Source organism: Equus asinus, chromosome 13 (genome assembly GCF_041296235.1).
Source record: "Equus asinus isolate D_3611 breed Donkey chromosome 13, EquAss-T2T_v2, whole genome shotgun sequence".
Classification (NCBI taxonomy): Eukaryota; Metazoa; Chordata; class Mammalia; order Perissodactyla; family Equidae; genus Equus; species Equus asinus.
Genome location: NC_091802.1, coordinates 10,070,381 through 10,083,148, shown reverse-complemented (window position 1 = coordinate 10,083,148; position 12,768 = coordinate 10,070,381). Strand labels below are relative to the sequence as shown.

At 37.4% G+C, this 12,768-nt stretch overlaps 1 protein-coding gene across 1 annotated transcript in view; it reads right to left on the bottom strand.

Annotated features, from left to right (window-relative positions):
* STX8 (syntaxin 8) overlaps positions 1-12,768 on the bottom strand; it is a 242,006-nt gene that overhangs the window by 185,915 nt on the left and 43,323 nt on the right. Inside the window, exon 5 of the mRNA XM_014864136.3 lies at positions 10,318-10,442. Within this exon, the coding sequence (XP_014719622.2) occupies positions 10,318-10,442 (125 nt within the window). The remainder of the gene's footprint in view (positions 1-10,317; positions 10,443-12,768) is intronic.

The following is a 12,768-nucleotide window of genomic DNA, read 5'->3' as shown; positions in this document are numbered from 1 at the left end:
AAAATGAAAGAGGAGAAATTACAACAGATACCACAGAAATACAAAGGATTACAAGAGAATACTATGAAAAACTATATGCCAACAAATTGGATAACCTAGAAAAAACAGATAGATTCTTAGACTCATATAACCTCCCAAAACTAAATCAGAAAGAAATAGAGAATCTGAATAGACCAAACACAAGTAAAGAGATGGAAACAGCAATCAAAAACCTCCCAAAAAACAAAAGTCCAGGACCAGATGGCTTCTCTGGAGAATTCTACCAAACATTCAAAGAAGATTTAGTACCTATCCTTCTCAAACTACTCCAAAAAACTGAAGAAGATGGAACACTTCCTTACTCATTCTATGAAGCCAACATTACCCTGATACCAAAACCAGACAAAGAAGGAAAATTACAGGCCAATATCTCTAATGAACATAGATGCAAAATCCTTAACAAAATATTAGCAAATCTAATACAGAAATACATTAAAAAGATGGTACATTATGATCAAGTGGGATTTATACCAGGGACACAGGGAGAGTTCAACATCCACAAATCAATCAACGTGATATACCACATTAACAAAATGAGGAATAAAAATCACATGATCATCTCAACAGATGCAGAGAAAGCATTTGACGAGATCCAACATCCATTTATGATTAAAAAAAAAAACCCTAAATAAAATGGGCATAGAAGGAAAGTACCTGAAAATAATAAAGATCATATATGACAAACCCACAGCCAACATCATACTTAAGGGTGAAAAACTGAAAGCCATCCCTCTGACAATAGGAACAAGAAAGGGTGCCCACTCTTGCCACTCCTATTCAACACAGTACTGGTGGTTTGGGCCAGAGAAATTAGGCAAGAAAAAGAAATAAAAGGTATCCAAATTGGAAAGGAAGAAGTCAAACTCTCACTACTTGTGGATGACATGATTCTATACATAGAAAATCCTAAAGAATCCACAGAAAATGCTTAGAAATAATTAACCACTACAGCAAAGTTTCAGAGTACAAAATCAACCTCCAAAAATCAGTTGCATTGGGGCCAGCCCTCGTGGCCTAGTGGTTAACTTCAGTGCACTCTGCTTCAGCAGCCCGAGTTCAGTTTCTGGGCATGGCCTTCACCACTGGTCTATCAGTGGCCATGCTGTGACAGCAGGTCACATACAAAAACAGAGGAGGACTGGCAACAGATCTTAGCTCAGGGAGACTCTTCCCCAGGAAAAAAAAGGAATGAGTTGCATTCCTATACATTAATAACAAACTAGCAGAAAGAGAAGTCCATAACACAATCCCATTTACAATCACAACAAAAAGAATAAAATATCTAGGAATAAATTTAACCAAAAAAGTGAAAGATGTATATACTGAAAACTATAAGACATTATTGAAAGAAACCGAAGAAAACATAACAAATGGAAAGATATTCCATGCTCATGGATTGGAAGAATAAACATAGTTAAAATGTCCACATTACCTAAAGTAATCTACAGATTCAATGCAATCCCAATCAGAATCCCAATGACATTCTTCACGGAAATAGAACAAAGAATCCTAAAATTTGTATGGAAGAACAAAAGACCCCAAATAGCCAAAGCAATCCTGAGAAAAAAGAACAAAGCTGGAGGCATTACAATCCCTGACTTCAAAATATACTACAAAGCTATAGTAATATGGTACTGGCACAAAAATAGACACACAGATTAATGGAACACAATTGAAAGCCCAGAAATAAAACCACACATCTATGGACAGCTAATCTTCAACAAAGGAGCCAAGAACATACAATACAGAAAGGAAAGTCTCTTCAATAAATGGTGTTGGAGAAAACTGGACAGCCACACACAAAAGAATTAAAGTAGACAATTATCTTTCACCATATACAAAAATTAACTCAAAATGGATTAAAGACTTGAATAAACCATAAAACTCCTAGAAGAAAAATAGGCACTACACTCTTTGACATCAGTCTTAGCAGCATCTTTTCGAATACCATGTCTACTCAGGCAAGGGAAACAAGAAAAAATAAACAAATGGGACTACATCAAACTAAAAAACTTCTGCAAGGCAAAGGAAACCAGGAACAAAACAAAAAGACAACCCACCAACTGGGAAAAAATTTTGCAAATCATATATCCAACAAGGGGTTAATTCCCAAAATACATAAAGAACTCAACCAACTCGACAACAAAAAAAACAAACCATGAAATCAAAAAAGGAGTAGAGGATATGAAGAGACATTTTCCTAAAGAAGATTTACAGATGGCCAACAGGTATGTGAAAAGATGTTCAACATGACTAATTATTAGGGAAATACAAATCAAAACTACAATGAGATACCTCACACCTGTCAGAACAGCTATAATTAACAAGAGAATAAATAACAAGTGTTGGAGAGGATGTGGAGAAAACGGAATTCTCAATCACTGCTGGTGGGAATGCAAACTGGTGCAGCCACTATGGAAAACAGCACGGAGATTTCTCAAAAAACCAAAAATAGAAATATCGTATGATCCAGCTATTCCACTATTAGGTATTTATGCAAAGAATATGAAATCAACAGTTCAAAAAGATTTATGCACCCCTATGTTCATTGCAGCATTATTCATAAGAGCCAAGACATAGAAGCAACCCATCATCATCAATGGATGACTGGGTAAAGAAGATGTGGTAAATATATACAATGAAATACTACTCAGCCATAAAACAAAGACAAAATTGTGCCATTTGTGACAACATGGATGGACCTTGAGGGTATTATGCTAAGTGAAATAAGTCAGACAGAGAAAGACAAACATTGTATGATTTCACTCATGTGGAAGATAAATAAAACACATAGATAAGGAGAACAGATTAATGGTTACCAGAAGAAAATAGGGTAGGGAGAGGGCGAAAGGGGTAAAGGGGCAGATGCATATGCTGACAGATAAAATCTAGACTATTGGTGGTGAACACGATGCAATCTATACAGAAACTGAAATAGAATAATGTGAAATACATGAAATATAGACAATGTTAAAAGCCAATATGACCTCAATTAAACTAAAAAAAAAGAAAGCAGAAGTAGCTATATTAATTTCAGACAGAGCAGACTTCAAAGCAAATAAAGTTATCAGGCATAAAGAGGGGCATTACATAACAATAAGGTAATCAATTCTCCAAAAACACATATCAATTCCTAACATGTATGCACCTAATAACAGAGCATCAAACTACATGAGGCAAAAAGTGATAGAACTGCAAGAAGAAACAGATGAATACACTATCATAGTTGGAGTCCTCAACAAAAGTTATGAGAAACAGACAGACCCAGCAGGCAGGAAATCAGTAAGAACATAACTAAACTCAGCAATACCATCAATCAACAGGATATAACAGACATCTACAGATTACTTCATTAAACAACAGCAGAATAAACATTCTTCTCAAGCTTACATGGAGCATTTACCAAGACAGACCACATTCCAGGCCATAAAACACACCTTAACAAATTTAAAAGAATAGAAATCATACAGTGTCTGCTCTCAGACTACAATGGAATTAAACTAGAAATTAATAACGGAAAGACAACTGGAAAATCCCAAAATATATGGAGATTAAACAACATACTACTAAATAACACACGTCAAAGAAATCTCAGGAGAAATTTTAAAATGTTTTGAACTAAATGAAAATGAAAACACAACTTATCAAAATTTATGGGATGCAGTAAAAGGCATGTATAGAGGGAAATTTATAGCACTGAATGCATATATTAGAAAAGAAAGATCTAAGATCAATAATCTAAGTTTCCACTTTAAGAAAATAGAAAAAGAAGAGCAAATTAAATCCAAAGTAAGTAGAAGAAAAGAAACATTAATTACAGCAGAAATCAATGAAACTGATAACAGAAAATCAACAGAGAAACCAAAGCTGGTTCTTTGAAAAGATCAATAAAATCAATAAGCCTCTAACCAAGCTAACTAAGAAAAAAAGGGGACACAAATTAACAAATTACCAATATTAGTAATGAAAGAAGAAATATCACTGCAGATCTCATGGACATTAAAAGGATAATAAAGAAATATTATCAACAACTCTATGCCTGCAAATTGATAACCTAGATAAAATGGACCAATTCCTTGAAAGACACAAGCTGCCAAAACTCACAGGAAATAGACAATCTGAATAGACCTATATCTCTTAAAGAAATTGAATTAACAATTAATAACCTCCCAAAACAGAATGGACCAGGCCCAGAAGGGTTGGTTCACTGGTAAATTCTACCAAACATTTAAGGAAGAAATTATACCAATTCTCTACCATCTCTTTCAGAGGACAGAAGCAGAAAGAATACTTCCTAACTCATTCTATGAGGCCAACATTATCCGAATACTAAAACTAGACAAAGACATTATAAGAACCAGACCAATATCACTCATGAACATAGATGCAAAAATCCTCAAAAAATATTAGCAAATCAAATCTAACAATGTATAAAAAATACTACACACCACGACCAAGGGGGATTTATCCCAGGTATGCAAGGCTGGTTCAACATTCAAAAATCAGTTAATGCAATCCATCTCATCTGCAGGCTAAAAAACAAAAATCACATGATCACATCACTAGATGCAGAAAAAGTATCTGACGAAACCCAACATCCATTAATGATAAAACTCTTAGTAAACCAGGAAGAGTGGGAAACTTCCTCAACTTGGTAAAGAACACCTACAAAAACCTCACAGCTAACATCTTACTTAAATGCTGAGAAAGTCAAAGCTTTCCCACTAAGATCAGGTACAAGGCAAGGATGTCCCCTCTCACCACTCCTTTTCAACACTGTAGTGAAAGTTCTAGCTAATGCAATCAGACAAGAAAATAGAATAAAAGGTAAACAGACTGGGAAGAAAGAAATAAAACTTACTTTGTTTGCAGATGACATGATCATCTGTGTAGAAATCTAAGAGCATCAACAAAAATATCTTCTGAAACTTAATAAGCAACTACAGCAATGTTGCAGGACACAAGGTTAATATACAAAAGTCAATCATTTTCCTTTATACCAGCAATGAAAAAGTGGGATTTGAAATTAAAAACATAATACCATTTACATTAGCACCCCAAAAGTGAAATAGGTGTAAATCTAACAAAAACGTACGAGATCTATATGAGGAAAACTACAAAACTCTAATAAATGGAATCAAAGAAGAACTAGATAAATGGAGAGATACTACATGTTTATGGACAGAAAGACTCAGTGTTGTCAAGATGTCAGTTCTTCCCAACTTGATCTATAGATTCAATGCAATTTCAATCAAAATTCCAGCAAGTTATTTTGTCATTATTGACAAACTCATTCTAAAGTTTATATGAAAAGGCAAAAACCCAGAATAGCCTACACAATATTGAAGGAAGAAAACAAAGTTGGAGGACTGACACTACCTGACTTCAAGATTTACTATAAAGTTACAGAAATACAGTAATGTAGTAAGAGAGTGTGACTTTGGATATGGTAATGACATTTTTTTAATTCACTGGTTCCTTCTTTGACGCTCTTATTTTCCTCATGTAGATCCACATGTCTGATCTGTATTATTTTCCTTCTCGCTAAAGAATTTTTAAAACATTTCTTGCAAGGCAGATCTACCGGCAACAAATTCCCTCAATGTCTGTTTGTCTAAGAAAGTCTTTATTCCTCCTTCAGTTTTGAAGGATAATTTCACAGGGTACAGAATTCTAGGTTGGTGAGTTTTTTCTTACAACACTAAATATTTCACTCCATTCTCATTTGCATGATTTGAGAATTCAGATGTAATTTTTATCCTTGTTTTCCTATAGTGAGGTGTTTTTTTCTTGTAGCTTCTTTCAGAAATTTTTCTTTATCTTTGATTTTCTATAATTTGAAAATAGTAAGCCTAGATGTAGTTTTGTTTGGTATTTATTCTGCTTGGTGTTCTCTGAGTTTCTTAGGTCTGTGGTTTGATATCTGACATTAATTTGGGGGAAATTCTCAGTCACTGTTTCAAATATTTCTTTGGTTCTTCTCTCTCTTTATTCTCCTTCCAGTATTTCCATTGCACATATGCTACACCTTTTGTAGTTGTCCCACAGTCCCTGGATATTTTGTTCTGTTTTGCTCAGTCTGTCTTCTCTTTGCTTTCCAGTTTTGGAGGTTTCTATTGAGATATCCTAAAGCTCAGAGGCTCTTTCCTCAGCTGTGTCCCGTCTACTAAGAAGCCCATCAAAGGCATTCTTCATGTCTGTTACAGTGTTTTTGATCTCTATTTCTTTTGGGTTCTTTCTTAGGATTTCCATCTCTCTGCTTACACTGCTCATCTGTTCTTCAATGCCGTCTACTTTATCCATTAGAATCCTTAGCATATTAATCATAGTTCTTTTAAATTCCTGGTCTGATAATTCCAACATCCCTGCCATGACTGATTCTGATGCTTGCTCTGTCTCTTCAAATTACCTTTTTTTGCCTTTTGGTATGCCTTTGTAATCTTTTCTCAAGAGCCAGACAGATGTACAGATAGAAGGAACTGCTGTAAACAGGCCTTTAGCAAAATGTGGTGCTAAGGTGTGGGGTGAGTGGGAGTGTCTCACGGTCCTGTGATTAGGTCTCAGCCCTTTAGTGAGCCTACGCCTCTGGACTGTGAACTTAAGAAGTGTTTCATAGCTTTTTCCTTCCTCCCTTAGGTGGGACAGATGGCTAAGGGGCTGGAGTTGGCCATTTCTTTTCTCCCAGGTCAGTTAGGCTCTGATAATACCCCAGCAGGTTAGGCTCTGGTTAACTAGTTACTCCTGAGGGCAGACCTTGTTAAGAAGAACAGAGTGCTCTGCTTATTCCAAAATGGTTCCTTTCTTCCTCTGTCGGAAGCACGAGAGGATTTTTCTCTGATAGTTGCTGTGAGAACCTGGTCGAGCTCCTGGAGGCAAATCTCACTAAACTGTGGGGACTGATCTATGACTGGGTTCCCTGGAATCTTTAACTCTCAGACTTGTCCACACTGAGCCTCTGGCAATTCGTCAATTACAGTGCAGGTTTTCCTATCCAGCACGGGTTCCCACACTGGTTTCTGCTTGGAAGTCTTTGCTCCAGTAAGCTGTGACTCTCTGTTATTCACTTGTCTGTCTCTCCTATCTTGCGTGAAGCAATCTGCCCTGTGCCCTCCCCTCTCTAATAAATCCAGGAAGAGTTGCTGGTTTTCTAATTTGTTCTGCTTATTACTGGTTGTTAGGATGGAGTGGCAACTTCTCAGGTCCTTACATGCAGAACAGGAAACTGGAAGTCTGGCAGAGACTTTTCAGATACACCACCAAAAGCATGGTCCATGAAAGAAATAATTGATAAGCTGGACTTCATTAAAATTTAACACTTCTGCTCTATGAAAGATAGTCAAGAAAATGAGAAGGCTTAGACTGGAAGAAAACATTTGCAAAAGACATATCTAACAAACGACTGCTCTCCAAATTATACAAACAACTCAGTGGGCCAAAGACCTTAACAGACACCTCACCAAAGAAGATCTATAGATGGCAGATTAAGTATGTGAAAAGATGCTCCACATCACGTCATTAGAGAAATGTAAATTAAACCATGAGATACCACTACATATCTATTAGAATGGCCAAAATCTTGAAATTGACAACATCAAATGCTGACGAAGATGTGGAGCATGGAATTCTCATTCATTGCTGGTGGGAATGCAAAATGGTACGGCCACTTTGGAAGATAGTTTGGCAGTTTCTTACAAAACTAAACAAACTCTTCCCATATGATCCAGCAATCACACTCCTTAGTATCTACCCAAAGAGTTGGAAACTTATGTGCACACAAAAACATGCACACAGATATTTACAGAAGCCTTGCTCATAATTGCCAAAATTTGGAAGCAACCAACATGTCCTTCAGTAGTGAATAGACAAAGGTGGTACATCCAGACAATGGAATATTATTCAGCATCAAAAAGAAATGAGCTATCAAGCCATGAAAAGGCATGGAGGAAACTTAAATGCATATTACTAAGTAAAAGAAGCCAATCTGGGGCTGGCCCAGTGGCCTGGTGGTTAAGACCGCGCGTTCTGCTTTGGCAGCCCAGGGTTTGCAGGTTCAGATCCCTGGCTTGGCCCAACACACTGCTCATCAAGCCATTCTGTGGCAGCATCCCACATACAAAATAGAGGAAGACTGGCACAGATGTTAGCTCAGGGCCAATCTTGCTCACCAAAAAAAAAAAGACACACAACAACAAACAGCCAATCTGAAAAGGCTACATACTGTATGATTCCAACTACATGACATTCTGGAAAAGGTAAAACTATGGAAACAGTAAAAAGATCAGAGGTTACATAGGGTTGGGGGGGCAGGAAGGGATAAATAGGCAGGGCACAGAGAATTTTTAGGGCAGTAGAAATACTCTATGTTACTATGTTACTATGTGGCAGTAGAAATACTCTATGTTAATGATGGATATGTGTCATTATATATTTATCAAAACTCAAGAGTGAACCCATTTTTTCTGTTTTGGTGACTGCTTGCTGGTACACTAAGCACAGTAAGCACACAGGCGCACAGGGAAATTGGAGAGAGAAAAGTGTAATATTTTGTATTTTATCGAAAGCATCAATACAATCATCACAGGAAAAAAAATTAGGACTATGTTGGGCACAACTCACATATAAAATAGAGGAAGACAGGCACGGATGTAGCTCAGGGACCATCTTCCTCAAGCAAAAAGCGGATGATTAGCAACAGATGTTAGCTCAGGGCTACTCTTCCTCAGCAAAAAAAAAGTTAAACATCCACCTATTATATGACTCAGTCATTCCACTAGTAGGTATTTACCTAAGAAAAATGAAAATTTATGTCCATACAAAGATTTGCACAAGAACGTTCATGGCGGTTGTATTTGTAACAGCGAAATACTCATCAACAAGTGGAATGGATACACAGATTGGGGGAAATTCGCACAATGGAATGCTGTTCTGCAAGATGACAATGAACTACTAAGCCACGCAACAACGTGGATGAGTCTTAAAATAATTATGCTTAGATAAAGAAGCCAGAACCCCTCCTCCCAAAAAGAGTACACACTATGATTCCATTCCTATAGAATTACACAAAATAGAAGCTAATTTACAGTGACAGAAAGCAGGTCAGCAGCTGTCTGTGGGTTGGGGGAGGGACGACAGTAAGAATTACAAGAGACAAGAGGAAAGCTTTTGGGAATAATGATTATGTTCATTATTTTCATTGAGGTGATGGTTTCACAGGTGTATACCGATGTCAAAGCTTACTGAATCACACACTTCAAATATATGCTATTTATGATACTGTGAATTATACCTCAACAAACCTGTTTTTAAAAAGTAGAATTAGAAAGAATAAAATATCTTTTTTTTTTTTAGGAAGATTAGCCCTGAGCTAACATCTGCAGCCAATCCTCCCCTTTTTGCTGAGGAAGACTGGCCCTGAGCTAACATCCATGCCCATCTTCCTCTACTGTATATGTGGGATGCCTCCCACAGCATGGCTTGACAAGCAGTGCCACGTCCGCACCCAGGATCCAAAATGGCGAACCCCAGGCCACGGAAAAGCGGAATGTGCAAACTTAACCATTGCGCCACTGGGCTGGCCCAGAAAGAATAAAATATCTTAACACTAACATGAAAAAATGACCATGACACATATTTAAAAGAAAAAAAAAGCTGTGCAATTACACAGCATGATCCTATTTATGCAAAATATGTGCGCTTAAACTGAATAAACGTATGTATATGTATAGAAAAAAAGCCTGAGGAAATACATACTGATTTGTTTACAGTTTGAGATTAGAGAAGTAATCTGGGGAGCTTTTCATTATACATATCCCTACATTGTCTGACCTTTGTATAACAATCACGCATTGCTTCTGAAATTGAAAAAACTGAAGAAGGTAAAAAAATAATGAGCAGATTTAAAAGCCACTGGGCAAGATGAACTTGGACATAAAATCCAAACTGACTTATTTTATATGAGAAAAAGACAGAGTCCTGTATTTGGAGAATAATTCCCAATTGTGGAGAAAAGGAAGGAGCACCTGTCCAGATTCCCCGGGGCTTATCAGATACAGAGCTGCGCATGCTCTCTCTCTCCCAGGAGAGAATCACTACCTCCACGAGCTACCTCAACGGGTGACATCATTTGTCTATTCCTCAGGTATCCTGAAGCACAAAACTGCCAAGGGCTTTAAAAGACCAACTGTTCTCCATCTGATTTTCAATGTGCATAAGGAGCATACAAGGCTGTAGTAAAAACATGACAAGGTTTCGGAGCCCACACTCCTTGGTATGCAGTACCTTGGATGATTTTCTGCTGCTGCTGCCGGATTTCATCAAAACCCAGGCCTCTGGTCTCCTCTGGCTCCTCGAAGAGCCAAGGGTTGGGTACTCCTCGCTTAGCCCCTCCAGTCATCAGGCTGGACCTAAGAAAAAGATTAAATGCAATACATAACTCAAAAAACATAGCTCCACTGAAAATTACTCCCACAAGTACAGAGGGGGCCAGCCTTGCGTGCTTGGAAATTCAATTCAACCACAATTTATTGCATCCTTAGTTTACGCCAACAATTGTGTTCAGCGCTGGAAGAGATACAAGGACGAATAAAGCAGAAGCCTAGTCCCCCAGAGAATTACAGCCTGTTAAGGAGACTATCGCAGCATGTAATACTCTTGCTAATCCTCCAAGACAACATTTGAGTCAATAATCATAAATGAGGGTCTTATATTTCAAAAACTCAAGGCCAAATGGAAGCAGTCTTTTCATTGGAACAAGTTTGTCTCATAGGCTATGTGACACCTAAGGCACAAATATTATTTCTCAGGAAGATAGCAATGGTGCAACTATAGATTATGGCATTAAAAAATGACCATAAAATTTCTTATTAAAGTATATTTGGTTGCTCACAGATACAAACACACACAGGTTTTCAAATCCAATTTTATGAATATAATGTAGCATTCAGAACATAAACAGTCAATCTCAACTATCAATCCTAACCTTTACTCCCTCTAGCAACCAATACGGCCCTTCTAGAAGCACCAGATATATTGATCTCCTTGCTGTCTGAAGAATAGGGAACACACGTTTTTGGCTTCAGTCCCCATGTTTGTAGAATTCCTCCCATCTTGAGCATCTCTTCTCTTGTCCCCACCCGCTCACATTCTGTCCAACCTGCAAGGACCATCTTGTTCATGAGACCAGCTCTGTCCACTCAATCCGGACACGAACACTCACTCACTTTAAGAGTATGGTTCATAGGATTCATAAAAATGATTATAACAACGATGGTGACATAACAGCAGTAGCAGTAACAATAACAGCTAACATGTATTAAGCATTCACTATGTACAGGCACAGCTCCAAGTGATTTATACAGATTCACTCACATCTCCATTATTTGTCATTCTCCTGGCCCTTTTCACATCTCTCGTATTATCTAGAAATAACTGCTACCCTATTGCTCAACCTTTTACATAGATAAGCCTCATGCCTACTAAATGGAAGGCAGGAACGGAAAATGCCCCTTGACTAGACTGCACACTGCTCCCCAACACGGAGTGAACGGCTGTCAGTGTGAGCTCCAACCCTGGCTCCACTGCCTACCAGCAATATAGGAACAGCAACATCTGCCTCAAAGGCTGCTGGGGAGTACATAAAATAATTCATTTATTCAAAAACCATTACCTTAGTACTTACATGTGGTAGGCACTGTTCTCATCAATGGGGATGAGGAAGAAATAGAATGTAGACAAAATAGACCAAAATCTCTCCCCCTACAAAGTATAAATTCTTGTTATGGGTGTTGCTCTTATTCTGGTTGAGGGCAACAATGTGCAAAATGTGTGCAAAATGCTTAATGCAGTGCTTGGAAGATAATAACCTTTCAATAAATGTTAATTATTGTCATTTTACCAATTACTGTGGGAAGCACTGAAATATTATTTAAAAATAAGTATACTCCAAAGGCAATATTAATTTCATTTTTAGTTTAGCACTATAAAACCTAGACAAGAATATGATATGTGTCAAGAAACAAACCCATGCAAAACTGGAAGAAAATTTTTCCTTTGACTAAGATTTTAAACCACAGAGCTGGTCTCCCTGCTTGAGTGTACTAACGTGCCAAACAGAAGGAAGACTTTCTTCCACTTTATCAAAAAAGGCAAATGCGCTTCTTTAAAGCCTTACTTGGTTGGCCTCAAGTATCTAAAATGTCAAGATTTTGGATTGATTCTCTATAATAATCTTTCAATTTCACTTAGCTTTGGAGACAGGGAAAGAAAGCAATGGAAAGAGGAAAGAAAGAAGGAAGTTTACAATCAAAGTAAACCCCTTAACTCTTATACTGTCTTGCAAGGGCCAGCTCTTGATCAAAACAGGAGTCATGGGATGTTGCACATGGTCCACTGCAAAAGCAAGTGCTAACAACCAGTACAACGGGTCAGAGGCATATAAAGTAACCTTGAAAGTGCATCTATCACCAGCTATGAGCATCCATTCCAATTAGTATATTGCACGTGAGTTGACACTAGACATTGTTCCTCTAAAGCTAATATTGGAATGTCCTCCTGGTAGCTTCTGCCACACCTACAGCATATATTTTTTTATTATTAAAGGGGGAAAAAACATATGTAGGAAAATTATTTTAGAAATCTCAAAAAACGGCAAATCATAACTATAGCCTTTAATTATAAATATATTTTTAATAGATATATATTTTTTAAACACTAGAGAATAAAAGTATAACA